At 38.7% G+C, this 15277-nt stretch overlaps 1 protein-coding gene across 6 annotated transcripts in view; it reads left to right on the top strand.

Moving 5' to 3' along the window:
* Nucleotides 1–15277, top strand: part of ASAP1 (ArfGAP with SH3 domain, ankyrin repeat and PH domain 1) — a 123308-nt gene that overhangs the window by 90072 nt on the left and 17959 nt on the right. For all 6 annotated transcript variants that reach the window (XM_058041983.1, XM_058041969.1, XM_058041973.1 and 3 more), the window contains 4 exons: nucleotides 1040–1155; nucleotides 3140–3207; nucleotides 5594–5701; nucleotides 7050–7278. In XM_058041983.1, coding sequence (XP_057897966.1) covers nucleotides 1040–1155; nucleotides 3140–3207; nucleotides 5594–5701; nucleotides 7050–7278 — 521 coding nt within the window. The remainder of the gene's footprint in view (nucleotides 1–1039; nucleotides 1156–3139; nucleotides 3208–5593; nucleotides 5702–7049; nucleotides 7279–15277) is intronic.

Below are 15277 nucleotides of genomic sequence, written 5' to 3'. Positions count from 1 at the left end.
CTGAGAGCATAAAATTGATGAGTAATTTTCAGTATCTAGTTTATTGGCTGAGTTGTTCTTTGTTGTCAAGGAATGTGTTCATAGAAGTAAAAAACCTTAATGAAAAGTGTGAGTGCTTTTTATAGGAGTATTATTAAAGTAACAGATGAAAAATAACATTCCAATATTTTCAAGCTGTTTAAGATCATAATTTGAAAAATGTTTTAGGAACCCAAATTGCTATTTTCACCTTTATTAAAATATTTTTTATTTTGGATGATTATTTAAATTTTTTCTGGATTTTGTTATGAAGCTTCATAGTTTCTTCAGACAACTATAACCTTGTGTGTGTTCCTGTCTGCTGTGGTTTTTTTTTTTGTGGAAGTCTCAAATTCAGGAGCATCTTTACAACCCTGTGGGCTCTTACTGTCCAATATGGGTAACACTGGGGAAAGCTGTCATCTCCTGAGCTTTGCTTTTCTGGTTTATGAAAATGTCAGTAACAGTTTTTGAAAAACCTGGGTTTAGAAGTTGAAAACTGAAGGAAATACAGTTTTTAAAAACCCTGTGAGCCCTTCTGCACATCTGTGTTTTCCCCTAAGTCAATGTGTTGTCCTTATATTCCTTCTTACAACTCTTTTGTTCATTCTCACAGCTGCCCTCTTGATAGTTCCTTGACTGCATGGGATTTATTAACCTATTTTAACTGTATCAGAATTATTCAGATATTTCTATTGGGCTAATTTAGCATATTTGAAAAAAGAATTATGGTGAAGTGGCAACTGGCATGACCTTAGAGAGGCCTGAGTCTCTGAGTTTCACATCTTTAGTTTTTTGAATGAACATCTGTAGATTTTCAGTCCTTCTCAATCACAACTCAGGTATTTCCAGTGTCCTTGGAAAAATTCTTAATAGTCTTTGAAAGTAATGTTTGATTTAATTTCTTTTTTTGTCCTACTTCATATTTGTCCAGTAAAGTTTTTATTTTTATGGATGCTAGATCTGAAATGAATACCACAGCTACTATACTCTTCTTGATTGCATGTTCTTTTTTTTTTAGTGGAAACCTGGACAAACAAACAGCATTGGGTAATACAGTTCTACACTACTGCAGTATATATAATAAGCCTGAGTGTTTGAAATTGCTTTTGAGGGGGAAGCCAACTATTGATTTAGGTAAGTTCATTATTTAAAACCAGAAAATACAGATTTCTTCAAATTTCTTCCCGTTTTTTTAGCCACTTTTGTTTATTTCTCTGTGGTAAGCAAACTTCTAAAATAAAACTGTGGTAGAAAGATGAAGACCTTGTCAACAGCAAGCATAAAGGAAACATTCAATTAAGAAATTGAATTCTTAGAAGATAATAATGACAAAAATTTCTAATATGAAATACTATTGGCAAACCCTAAGCAGAGTTCAGAGTTCTGTTTCTGACCCATTTTAAACTGCCTGGAATTTAGGTTCATTTTTTGTGCTAGAACTTAAATATCTAATTCCACTCTTAGGTACGTGGGCTTTATGTGCACAGCACTTCATTCTTCTGTTGATATCAATGGCAGCTGGTGCTGTGGTTTCATCCCAGCCAACACTGCCACTGATTAGGGAGGGGAGACCATCCAGAGATCAAGAGATTATCCTAACTGAGCAAACAGAGATTCCATTTTCAATTAAACTTTTGGTATGCCATTATGGCAAATGAACTGATACAGGTACAGCAGGTGTTACTCCTGTCTCAGAGGTAGGTGCAAAGAGAAGCTGAAAGGCAGCTGAGAGAGCTGATCCCGTTTTTCCTGAGTTAGGAAGGCATCCCATGAATCCAGCTAGTTAGGCCCAGGAGTTAAATGTGATCAGCGTGTCTGTAAAACATTTACATTCAGTGAGTTAGTGGTATATGAGAGAAGTTTTTTAAACAGCTGATGCAAACTGGATTTTATTTCTCCCTTTTATTGGTCCTTTGGTCCTTCCATTGAACTTTCTACTAGGTAGATGCCAGAGGAGTGTTCACACCTTTTTGGTCCCTTGTTTTTTGAGGTTTTTTTTTTTTTGTGGGAAAGAGGGTGTTGTGCTCTTTTTGTTGATTTTTTGGTGTGATCTCACATAGGAACTTGAGTGGTCTCGCACAGACCCTGAAGTAAGAGGTATATACTTAAAAGCTATCTAGGTATTAACTTCACATAAGTACTATGTTTTCATTCCTTTTCGTATTAAACCACCTCTGGTAGATCTTTCTACAAGTAAATCCTTCATTTAGGGATCTGAATTCTTTCAAAGTCACAGGCCTTTCTGGAGGACTGCTTTGTAAATTCTAGGATTCCTACCTGGCATTGTCTGTGTAACATTTCACACTGACATTATACATCTCAGTTTGGTAATTTTCAGTTCCTGATCACAGAAATGTTTTACAATCTGGATGTGCTGTGGAGCATTCTCTGTTCCAGCTCCATGGCATTTACTGATGTACTGTGAGAGTACATTTTACCTAGGGTTTATCAACAGCAGATTTGGGAGTTATTTTTGTTTACTGAGACTTGCTACTGAGCATCTGGGAAGGATTCCATTAGATGCTGTGCCTGAGGACTTCCCAGCAGCCTCAGATATCACCTTCTTTCTTACCAGGTGGTATTTTAAATTGTAAACCATTTTATAGCTTTGATAAAGACAAGCTAGAAAGTTTTAAATTTATTCTTGTTCAAATATCTTCAAATTAAGGCGTAGATTGAATCTACATATTAATCAAAGTAAAATCTGCTTGGATCAACATTTAGCCTTTTTTTTTCCTTTTTATAAATCTTAGAATTAGTTTTCTTCTTTGAGCTATTTTACCCTGCCTGCTTGCTTCTCTTGCTTATTGAGTTAAGAGTTTTATTGGCAAAGGCATTGAGTGGAGATTGAGGTGACGAAATTTCTTTGTATTCTTTGCTGGTGGATAGGAGGGATTTGGGAACTGTTGCAGCAGATGCTGCTGTTCAGGAAGAACCTGATGATACATGAAATGCATGAGCACTTGGAGTGGAATCTTATAGAGCTGCAGCTGCTATAGAGTAAACAGACATTTTTGATCACTTTTAGGAGTTACTGTGCTACCAGCAGTGAAATTCAATAAATTATTTCTTAACACATCTCAAAGAATTGCTCTTTTTTGTATTGTTAATTATGTAGTAAACCAAGCTGGAGAGACTGCTCTGGACACAGCAAAGAGACTGAAAGCTGTCCAGTGTGAGGAACTGGTAAGAACCAAGCCTGGGGGCAAAGGGGAATGTTTGCTTCTTTAAAAATCTGATTTACTTCATATATCATTACCATTGCATCTCACACATGGTATTGCTGCCAGCTGGCTGTGTGTTGACTGTTTTCTTAGCTAAAACACAGCAGTAATTTTCTTTGTAACAGTTTAAGAAAATGATCTTTCTGCTAGTGGCAGTATTAGTTATTTTAACCAGTGGTTTTGAAGACTTAAGTAGTGGAGGGTCAGATGTGTCAATAAATACACCATTTAAGGAGATTTGGGCTTCATCACCTCAAAAGTTCTTCTTAAAGGCTTTTATATCAGGAGTACTAAACAACCCCTCAGCATTAACACTGTCAAGACCTGTTAGGTTTGGACCTTTTGTCTTTTCTTGCTATCGCTTTTTTCAGATTATTTAACAGAACAGGTAGTTCAGAGATGGTGAAAGTCTCTTTATAAGGAGAATTGAAACAACTTAAAATTATGCTCCTGAAAGGAGGAAGAAGTATAAGTGTAATATCTGGAAGCTGAAGTATAAAAAAGATGTAGAACACCAGCTTCTGTGGGACTTTGTCCCTCTGCTGAGAATGATCAAAGCAAAAACCTCCTGGAATTCTGAGAATGTGTGAGGGATGTTAACAGACACCAAAAAGATTATTGGTGTTCAAGAAATAAAGGTGTTAAGGAATTTCCCAGGTACTTCTCTGAAGCATTTAGCCAGGAGTAAGGATTTTACATCAGACCAACAAGATTGTTAGTTCTTGCCCCTCTAGGGTGCCATCAGCATGCATTTAGTAGTGAATTTAATTACTATCAAGGCATTAAAAAGTCTAAGTAGTGTGGCAGTTAAGACAAAACCAGGAGGATTTACAAAACACTTGCCACTTATTTCTATTTCTTCTTTTTTCTAACTTTGATGATCTGAGGATATCTACTTTTGCTCTGCAGCTGGTAATTTTAATACCGTTCCTGTGACAACTGAAAGTTCTTGTCATGAATTAATTATTGAATAATCAAAAGACCTTGTCCTTCACAAATCAAAGAAATTTTCCATGTTTGTGGGATGCAAGTCAGCATTTTGCTGTGGTTGATGAGGTGGGACTGACTTCTCAGTTAATGCCATGTCTGCTGTGTAAGTAGGTGCTGTTTCCAGTGGTTTGAGTATTCTGTCAGCTGGATCAAGCAGATCACCTGTGCAGCACACAGTGGGGATGGATTGCTTTTTTCTGTATAGTATCCCTTTTCAAAAGTTACATCTGCCATTAATGTGGACCAGCTGGCTGTGTTACAGAACAAACAGTCAAGTGGATGTTATCAGTGAGCTTATATAGCAGTTAATCGTTTAGTTATAGTGATCCAAATTCCATGAATACCTCACTGATTATTTCACTTAACTCTCATAGAGCATGTATGCCTTTTTTCTTTTTTTTTTCCTAATTTTTGAAGAGGAAACTATTTCTGCATTTTTTTCCAAAGCAGTAATGAGTTAAGAGTGAAAAAGAAACATGAATGAGCACACTGTTTGCTGTGGGCAGTAAAAAAGTACAAGATAAATAACTAGGTGTTTGCATTAAGATAGCTGTACTAAACTAATTTCTGTTGCATACCTGGAGTCTTAACTGTGTAATTAAATTCAATTTCAGCTCAAGTGGGTTCATGAATACTTACATAACAGATTGGACATACTGTCTTTATTCCAAGTTTTATTTCAGGAACATGGTTAAAGGCGCTCCTGAATCAACTACTATCAAGTAGACTACATTTTAAAGGATGTGAAGGACTAAATAATGATGGAAGATCTAGGCATTGAAAAGGAGAATTTATCTCCTCAGAATAACCATGAACTGCTCTATTAGGTTTTTTTTGCTGATCATTGAGGTAGTTTTTTTTAAAGAATGCGAAATACATTATTTGGGCTGGCAAAGTAAAGGAATTTGTGCTTAAGACATATTGGCCTCATCCAGGGAGAGAGAGAGGTAAAATATCTAAATGAAGAGTAAATATCTTTTCATTTGATTTGAGTACAAAGATTGTGATTTTGATGGGGCAGCAGATGTGTGTATCAAAATTTATAAATAGGTTTTGCCTTTCCTTTTTGGAAAGGAGGGCTCCAGATAAATTCTGCTTCTGTGCATATACCTTCTCTTCATGTCATCTTTTCAAATGCTTGTCAAACATGGCGACTTCTTTCCATTTTGAGAAAATCTTTCCTTTTTGCCTTTTAGCTCTTTTTCTATACCTCAAACAAATGAAGGATGTTTGTGTGATCATCCTGGAATAATTTTAAACTTCTAAATACTCCAGTTTATTTCTTGCCATTACAAAACTAACTTAGGCAACACCAAAAGAACAGCAAGTACTTTAACAAGACTTTTTATTTCTTTTAGCTTTCTCAAGCCAAGGCAGGAAAGCTGAACCCACACGTGCACGTGGAGTACGAATGGAATCTTCGGCAGGAAGAGATCGATGAGAGTGACGATGACTTGGATGATAAGGTGAGTGGGAATTTCTGATACAGCCTTGCACAAAAACTGAACAGCTCTGCTCCCTGGAAATAAGTGGTAATTAGAGACCCACTTCAGCCTTTCTTTTCTTACAGATATTTTGGGGGGGAAAAACCCCCTAATTCTGAGGCCTGTGTTAAAGACTGCCTAAGTGCTTTTTGAATATACTTTGTCAACCTAGTTATTATGGGCTGCTTCAGAAGTTTGACTTTGACAAGACATACAGTATAATATAAATCAGCAAATCTGGACTGCTTTGTTGCTTTATCCTCTTCAGAATTCTAAGCTGTTAAATTTTAGCTGCAGGAAATCCAAAGCTTACATACTTATTTTTTTTTCCCATAAATTAATTAAAAACCTAGTTATTGAATAAATAACTGTATTTTTCACAAACTGTGCTGTGCTATTTATTCCTGGGTTTTTTTTTTTTAAAGAAGTAATGGAAAGGCAAAACTTGAGGGCATAGAATAATTACCATCCTACAGCATGTGAAAAATTAGCCTCAGTGTCCTACTTTAGCAAGTCAGTTAATTACTGTGTGCTCTATTTCTGCAATAAATGCGAATACATCTCTCCTATTTTATATGAGTGCCGCAAAAAGAAGTGTGGACAACTTCTCATTTTCTGTGACACTTGGGACTGAAGAATTCAGAAACCAAAGTAATTTGCATGTCCTCAAGGACAGCAGAGAACAAAATAATCATCTGTATGAGGAGCCTCTGGAGGATGAGAGATGCTGTGCTGGAGATAATAACCTGAACCGGAGCTGCAGGGAAACAGATCGTGCTCCATATGCACCCATTAATGTACAGCAGGCAAAAACTAATGTGTAAAATTTCTTCAAAGAGCAATTAGATGTGTTTAAAAAGAGCTGTATCACGGATTATATTACTAGTTCAGGGATCAAATAAATCTGATCTGTCAAAAGTGTTTGCTCATTTTTACTAGGCATCAGTGGGGTACTATACTTGATACTTGAGGATAATTGTCTAGTCTGAGTAATGTGCTGTATTCCCTGAAACTTACTCTTAAATTCTAAAACTTCCCAGGCTTTTATTGGCATTTTATTTAGTATATTATTAGTGTGTATTTCCTGCTTTAACATTAATTCTAATTTTGTGTTCATGATGATTTGTTGATGATGGTACAATCATAATTTTCATTTAGAAGAGAGGACCCTTCAGGTTGAATTGCTGAAAAAGGGAGGAGTGGGGGTTTATTTGTCCAACAAAGAAAAAGCTCATGTTCACTAAATTATGTTCTGGTATGCTATTTTCCAAACATACTAACTATAATTAATGTTTAGACAGCTGTATCATCTTTGTTTTTCTATTCACAGCCTAGTCCTATAAAAAAGGAAAGATCTCCAAGACCCCAAAGCTTTTGTCACTCTTCAAGCATTTCTCCCCAAGACAAACTGACTCACCCTTCATTTAGCACTCCCAGAGACAAGCAAAGACTCTCCTATGGAGCCTTTACCAACCAGATCTTTGCTTCTGCAAGCACAGACTCACCCACCTCTCCAACGTCTGATGCTCCTCCTCTTCCTCCCAGAAATGCTGGCAAAGGTAAGTCTCTCTCCAAACCACACTTGCAAGCAGTGATTTTAACACTGTTGCCCTTCCTTTAACCAAGGACATTGCAATGTTCAAGATACAGCATGTTCTTCTTATTGATGCAGTAGTGTGGTACAATGCATGTTCTAAACTTAAAAGACCTGGGGGACACTTTGTAATAGACTCATTCATAACACTGAACACGAATGGGTGAGGAATAAACTAATACTCTGCTAAATTAAAGTCACTTAATTTTATGAGACTTGCAGCTGCAGTGGATTGTGGTGGTTTGACCTAGATATCTCTAATCTTCAAGTCTGGAGGATATTTTTATGGAACAAAGCTTTTTGCTGTATTATTTGTGTAGATCTACTTTTTAGGACAAGGAAACCTTTAATTCCTTTTTATATGTTTAATTTAGAAATTGATAAGTTGTGTTTTTACAGTAGACTTGTTAGAGAAATCTTTAGTTGTGATGAGGGTTACAGTAAAGTTTAGCACTTCAGCAGTTATGCTGCTGCTCCCTTTTATTAGCACTGCTTCATTTCTCACCTGGTAATTGACTTTGTTTAGGAAAAGTGCAGAGATACTCTCACCAATATGTGAAAGAGCAAAAGGGACAGGACAGAGATGGCATCATGGTTCAGATGCTGTGCTTAAGCACTACTGTTCCATCAGTCTTTGTCATGTACTGGCAACTTTCAAATGAATCCCTTGGCTCTCTTTTAAACAGGTTTGTTTCCCATTATGAGGCAAAATGATTTTGGATTTGCATTTTTCACATGAGATTTTGTAATCCATGTTTCCCTGGGGACTCAGTTGTATTCTTTGTAACTTTACTGTGTTGACCTGATTGTTGGCACTACAAGATTCTACTTTTTCCTTCCAGTCTCCCATCCCTTTTACATGCTCACAGTCTAGTATGGATTTTTCACTGCAGACACAATGTGTACTGGCTTAGATGTTCCTTCATGACCTAGGATAACTTTTTTTTTTGGTCATAAACTTGCAAGACTTGGAAATTAATCATGCATCCCATTTCCTGAAGAAGGTTAATGAGGTTGTGTCTGGTATCTGTACACCCTGCTTAGTATGTTGTCAGCTTTCAACACATTTTAATGAACTTTATTTATTTGTCAGTGTATAGTGGAGCTCTCATACAGACTTACCTAGAAAATTGTCTTTTTCTCCAGGAAGGGGAATATTTATGTTTATATTTCATTCTAAGTATGTATTTTGGTTTCTGAAATGTTAGGCATTTTCCCAGTTGTTCCTAAACAAGGAATCAACACAACACCAAAGCTACTCAGAAAGAATTGAGGCATTGAGTTTTCATGTGTTTTCATGTCAGAGGTTATGCAAAGAAATCCTTATTTATATCACAATGAAATAATATTATAATATCACAAAAATGCCTTCTAATGTAGCATTAACTGCTTCATCAGAGTGGAAAATGTCAGATTCACAGGGTAAGTCAGAGAGGTTGTATTGAACTGCTGTTACATTAAAGTCACTGTGCTTCTCTGCTTCAAACATGCTGAAATTCTACAGTCTCTGATGCTGGAGTGGAGTTTAGGTTGATATCCACTCAACAATACTATGAAGTTAGAAACTTCTGTTGCATACATGCCTGTGTTAAAAGTTGGGGAAAAAAGTAACAAATGCATAGGACAATTCATCAGTGTGGAAAGGTTGCTGTAGTTGCATCATTTTCAGATGCACTTATGGTTCATTTAAACTGTGCTGCTGCTTGTTATCTCCCCTCGTCCAGCTCTCAGATTATTTAAAAGAAAATGAAGCAGAGACTCTTCACTTCCATATAAAAATGTTGACACTTCAGATGTTGACACATCTGAATTTTGAGACAGTCAATTTTCTTTCAGTAGGAAAACATAAACCTGTACATTATTCTCCTATTTTGGATGAGTAGTAATAGAGTATATATCCCTTCATTGAAGTTTACACAACCTTACTTGTCAGATGTGTGTTTTTGTTTAGGAAGTTCATTTGAATATCTTTTGTTTAAGATTATATGAAAACACAGTGTTACTTTTTTCACTAAGCTCCCTAAACAGCAAGAGTAACAAAAGCACTGAATGTGAATTTAAATTTAAGCTTACTTTCTGTCAGAAAACAATCTGATCTTTGTCCCTGTGCTGCTGTGAGGCCCTGGCAGATAGCATGGGCCCCTGCTAGGACATGGAGCCTTCAGGGAAGGGATAGCAGATGCATCTGCATTTTAGAAGCAGGCAGACAATTTTGAAGTTTCCTAAGTTTTTCATCCTTTGGGACATGCAGATGAAACTGTCTTTCCAAAACTTGTTTTATTTTTAAGAAAACCCATTCCCTGTAGCCCTCTGTTTCATTGCCCAGTGAAGTTTTGGATAGCAAAGCTCTGTGGAGTTCCTCCTGAGTGATCAGGAAACCATCCACTGAAGTTGTGTTGGGGAGAGGAGGGGAGTTTAAAGTGATTTACATCAGGCACATCGCTCTTGCTCATGGTTTTCAGTGGACATGCTGGCTAAAAAACATTTTTATAGGTACAATAGTTGGAGGAAGGGCTATGGGGAGGTTTTAAATTTCTCCACACATCATTATAACTCATGTCCTGATTTTTCATTTGATAACTTTTCAAAATATTCCTAAAAATGCTGGAACCTTAATGTATTTGTCTCCACATGTCTCATTTGTGGATACATCTTACTTGCTGTTATCTCTGCTATAGATTTAGGTAATCCTAACAGAATGAAAAGTACAGGAGGAGTGCAATGGCTGCCTGAGCCACTGAGCCAACAACTCTCTGCCTTTTCCAATAGTTTATCTAAGCTTATTTAGGGTCAGCTTACTTCTGTTCTCAGTCAAATCTTTAGCCTGTATTATTCTCAAAATAATCTTTTTTATTGCTCTTTTCAACTTATACCTGCATTATGGCTCCAGACATCTAGCAGGTCTTCTGCCTATTGTTTTACAAAAAGCTTTTAAAAAAAATCAATATTTAAGTAATTCCATGACTTGCGTCAGTAGCTAAATAAAATTTTGCACAACCTTCATTGCCAATCCAGTGTGGGGGTAATGTTGCTAACTAGCTTTGGAGGAATGTTAGGCAGTCTAATCCAGGTTTCCTTCACTTTTAGCTGAAAGCTAATTGATTTTAGTGATTCTGCCTGTTTATCCCAGATGAGCATGGATGTCAGGGATAAATTCTGTATCATGAAGTTAATTTGGATCTTCAACACTTACAAGGTTGCACAGTTTACAGTGTCTCAGCTCTGACATGGGTACCTAAACCCAAAGGCACTTCCTTTGTGGTTCCAGTGCACTGCACACAGAATCCCATCATCTGCTCCTTCACTACATCACACTCAATTTCTAACCAAATCAGTTTATTTGAATTTGCTAGTAACTTCTAGAAGTTGTCTGACTGCCTTGCACACAGGATGAGGAATCTTCTTGGGCTCACTAAGTTGTGCATGTACCAGCATTGCCCTTTGGCTTTGGAGGTGTTTCTGTGGCTGGTGGCTGTGTCAAGGATGGAAATCCTACAGGTCTCCATGTGTGGGGTGTTACACTAAACAAATCAATTTTACCTTATCTGATTGGAGAATATTTTCATTCTCCTGGAGTTCAAGTTATCCTTTCATCACACTAACTCTTCTGTGTACCTTTGCTGTTTAAATCAGATTTCTGAAATACAACTGGCTGGAAGAGTCAGGACTGCAGTAAAATTTGCTGTTTCTACTGGAAATGCCACATCAAAGAATTCTTTGGTCATAGGTTTTGTTTTTTTCTTGATTGTATCATGCTGTGGCATAGCAGGCATTACAGTCTCTACTCATTTGTAACTGAAGTTCTTAATTTATAGCACAAATGCATTTATTCTCATTTCCATTACCTCAGCCTTTGGGGTTATCCATGCTTGCAGAATTCTATACTTCTCTTGCATATACTTGGAGACTTTTTTAAAAATATTCTTATAAATGTGTTGCACATTGTGATTAAATAATGCTACTTATTCCACTAAGACTTTTTATTTTTTAATACCATAATAGGAAGGGTAGACTAGCTGATGACTGCTGGTTTCATGGGCTCTTCTATTTCTGAATCAACCCAAAACACAAAATTCTTTAGTATAACTTTTATCTTTTCTTTCCAAACTGAACCTTTTTTTAAGCATTAATTATCTAATGTACTTCAAATACTAATGTTGAATCAATGTATATTCTTAGCTTTCTTATGCAGAGTGATCATGATCATTTTGTCTTTAATTATGCTCTTATTTTCAGTGCTGAAAATGTATTATTTTAGGTAAGACTAACTGAAAAAGTTTAGTAATATCTTTGTAATATGTAATCTTTTAGTAATATCTATGCAGTAAGTCACTCGTGAGAAATTTAAAAATAAGGATAGCAACACTTGTAAATGAAAATGCTATTTTTAATTCAAGTTACTTTCCTTTGCAGTGTCCATTCTACCATTAGCAGGAATTCTGTGTTTTCCCCCTATGTCTCATTAAGTGGTAAAAAAAAATTACACATGAAGTTTTTACACTCTAAACCCACCATTTCTGGATTGAGTGGCAGCAGCTTTGCATGGTTTCACAAGTACACAAATGAATTGTTACTATACTAACTGCACAAACCCTAAAGGGCAATGTACTACTAATTGCACATCTTATCCAGTTATTTACCTTAGTACAGTAATGTTGAGATTATTTGGTCTATTTACACATGAAAGCCTGATCTTTGTAATATGAAAAAGAGATAAAACATGATAACAGTTAGTTCAGTAAGCATTTGCTTTCCAGTAACTGAGGAAAAGAAAGCTGACAGAAGGAAAAGGAAAAACTTCTGGGCCAGGTTTTTTGGGATTTTCTTTTTGGTTTTTGGTTTTTTGCTTGTGTTAGGAAAATGTCCTTTACAAAATGTGAACTTCTGAACTATGTGATAAATCATGATTAAGACATGTATTGGATGAGGAGAGGAAATGACTGGCTCAATTGCTGCCTTGCTAAAATCACAAAATACCTTTGATCTAGTAACTGCTCTGATAATTGCTTAACTATACCTAGCCTAGCCTTGTATAGTTGAGAATATCACACAAGAATTGTTTTGAGCTGCTGGTTTTACACACACATTTATGTGTATATATGTATGGATATGTGTGCAGTTGCTGAGGTGAGCAGCCCTGGTCCCAGCTAGGGCAGTGAGAAAGCTGCAGGAGCCACAGCAGCTGTGACAGCACAGCAACAATGGGGACATGGCCAGGGGCAACAGGGCCCAGCCCAGACATGTGTGAAGGAACTCCTGGAGAGCACCACAAACAGTGCAAGGGCATGGTGTGGCACTTGGGGTGGGAATTTGCATGGAATGGCATGCAGGAGGGGGTGTGACTCTGCCAGCCTGAGCAGGGAGCAGTGGCATCTGCCACTGGGTTATATCAGTGCACGTTGAAAGAGCTTTCAACTAGATTAGAAAGGAGAAAGGGACAAAACTAGGCTTGCTCAAGGTAACCCTAGGGCAGCACAGCAGTGTTTGAGGGAGTGTGTGTGCCAGTGAGGGCCTTTGGGCTCATGAGATATAAGGCATAGAAATGCCTCCAAACACTCTTGTAGAAATCAGGGCTTCTCCCCCAAAAACATGTTAGGATCAATATCCCAACTGAAGAGCATCCATGCCCCTGCACACAGCACAGGCAGTAAACAGGAGGGGCTGGAAGCCATTGTGCAGCAGGAAAACTGCAGCTCCCATCATTCTGGGATGGCTCACACAACTGGAGTGCTGTGATGGATGGCTGTGAACCCTTCAGGAGAGAGAGGCAGTGGGGCAGTCCTGTAGGTCAGGGACTGTTTTGAGTGTCTGAGCTGGATGATGGTGGCAGTAGGGTCGAGTGGTGATAGGAACCAGGGAAAGGCCATTGGGCAGATGTGCTGCTGGAATCTGTTAGAGAGCACCCACCCAGGATGGAGAGGCAGATGAGATACCCTGGGAGTAGGGTATCTGGGAGAAGTCTCACAACTGCTGGCCCTTGTTCTCATGGGGCAGGAATGTCCAGGATGTGTCTGGAGTGAGTGGAAGAGAATTTTCCTACTCGGCTGGTGAGGGAGCCAGCAAGGAAAGGCCCCTGCTGGACCTGCTGCTCGTGGAGAGAGAAGGACTTGAGTGTGATGGAGGCTGTCTGGGGCGCGGGGAATCACAAATTCTTGGACAAGTAAGAGGGAGAGATCAGCAGAGCTGCCACCTTGCACCTCCAGGGGACAGACTTGGGCCTGTTTAGGAGCCTGGCTGACAAGAGTCCCCTGGGAGACAGTCTAAAAGGAATCCAGGACATTGCTCAAGAAGCGAATCCCAAAGGTGCAGGAGCAGAGATGTGGTTTAGGGGAGGATTGGCAGTGTCCGACTCAATGATCTCAAAGGTCTTTCCCAACCTAAGTGACTCCATGATACAGTGTATTTTATAATAATTATACAGACAGTTCATACATCATCAGGTCTTGTATTATTTCACCAGTTGTTTCCATAAAATGATTTTGATTCCAGCACTTCCCCTATGTTTTCATTATTCAAAGCATGATATCATTTTATACCTCTTTCTGAAATGACATTTTGAAGTTTTCCTTTATTTTGTTTTTATTTGACCATAATTAATTTTTGTATTTCAGCCATGTAATCATCAGTGTATGACACTTTGTATTCGTAATTATTTCTTCGGTGAGTTTAGTACAGAAACAAAAGCTAGGAGTCTGAAAGTATGATTTGTAATAATACCTTAAACACCTTTTCCCTGTCACTTTTGTATGCCATGGGAACTTCTGAAAGCTGTGAAGGTATTTTTTGCACCTCCTCAGTAATGTCTGGATATGTATAACTAATGTGAAATCTAAAACATGCCATAAAACCTAACCTAACGGATTTTAAAAATTCTACTACAGTTAATTTTAGTAGAGAAGATTTCTCCCTCTCATTGGCAATTAAAAGCACCAATTTCACTTCATGTCCGAAGTTGAATTTTTGCAATAAGCGCACAACAGTATTTCAGTGCCTTTCCCCCCCATTTTGTCGCTCTGAGCCCGTTTTGGGCGGTTTGTGAGCGGCGCAGTGCGCGCCGCCGCCGCCAGGGGGCGCTGGGACACGCGCTGGGACACTGCGGGCACTGGGACCGGGGACAGGGGACAGGGACAGGGGACAGAGAGGGGACAGGGGACAGACGGTGCTTGGGGGACAGGGGACAGAGAGGGGACAGGGGACAGACGGTGCTTGGGGGACAGGGGATAGAGAGTGGACAGGGACAGGATAGTGAGTGGACAGGGGACAGACGGTGCTTGGGGGGACAGGGACAAGGGACAGAGAGGGGACAGGGGACAGACGGTGCTTGGGGGACAGGGGACAGAGAGGGGACAGGGGACAGACGGTGCTTGGGGAACAGGGACAAGGGACAGAGAGGGGACAGACCGGGGACAGACGGTGCTTGGGGTACAGGGACAGGGGATAGAGAGTGGACAGGGGACAGACGGTGCTTGGGGGGACAGGGACAAGGGACAGACTGGGGACAGACGGTGCTCGGGGGACAGGGACAAGGGACAGCCCGGCTGTGACCGCCATGCTTCAAGAGTTACCTCACTGTTAGCACCGGATACTGACTGTTCCTGCCCCCTTGCCATTCCTAGATGCATTCCCATTACATCACGAATCAAATTGGATTCGTATTTCTGAAATAAAGAATTAGGAGTTTAAGGCATCATCAATCAAAATTTAGAATGAGAAAAGTTGGTTTTCTTTCAGAAGCATCTCAATGCACAGTGTAAGTTGTCTTGCTTACTTAAGCTCAAAGGAGAAATTAAATTGAGAAAGGGTGAGGATGCAAACTGGGGAACAATCATTAAATGCAGTGGCATTTGACTTGTTGTCAATTAATGGCTTTGTGAACTTGGAAGCAAATTCAGAGGAATGGTTGCAAAATATATAATTTGATTTACAAAAGTAGCCAATTAATTAAGGCCCAAAATCTCTGCTGG

Source organism: Melospiza georgiana, chromosome 1 (genome assembly GCF_028018845.1).
Source record: "Melospiza georgiana isolate bMelGeo1 chromosome 1, bMelGeo1.pri, whole genome shotgun sequence".
In the NCBI taxonomy this organism is placed as follows: domain Eukaryota; kingdom Metazoa; phylum Chordata; class Aves; order Passeriformes; family Passerellidae; genus Melospiza; species Melospiza georgiana.
This window is presented reverse-complemented; position numbering and strand designations above follow the sequence as displayed.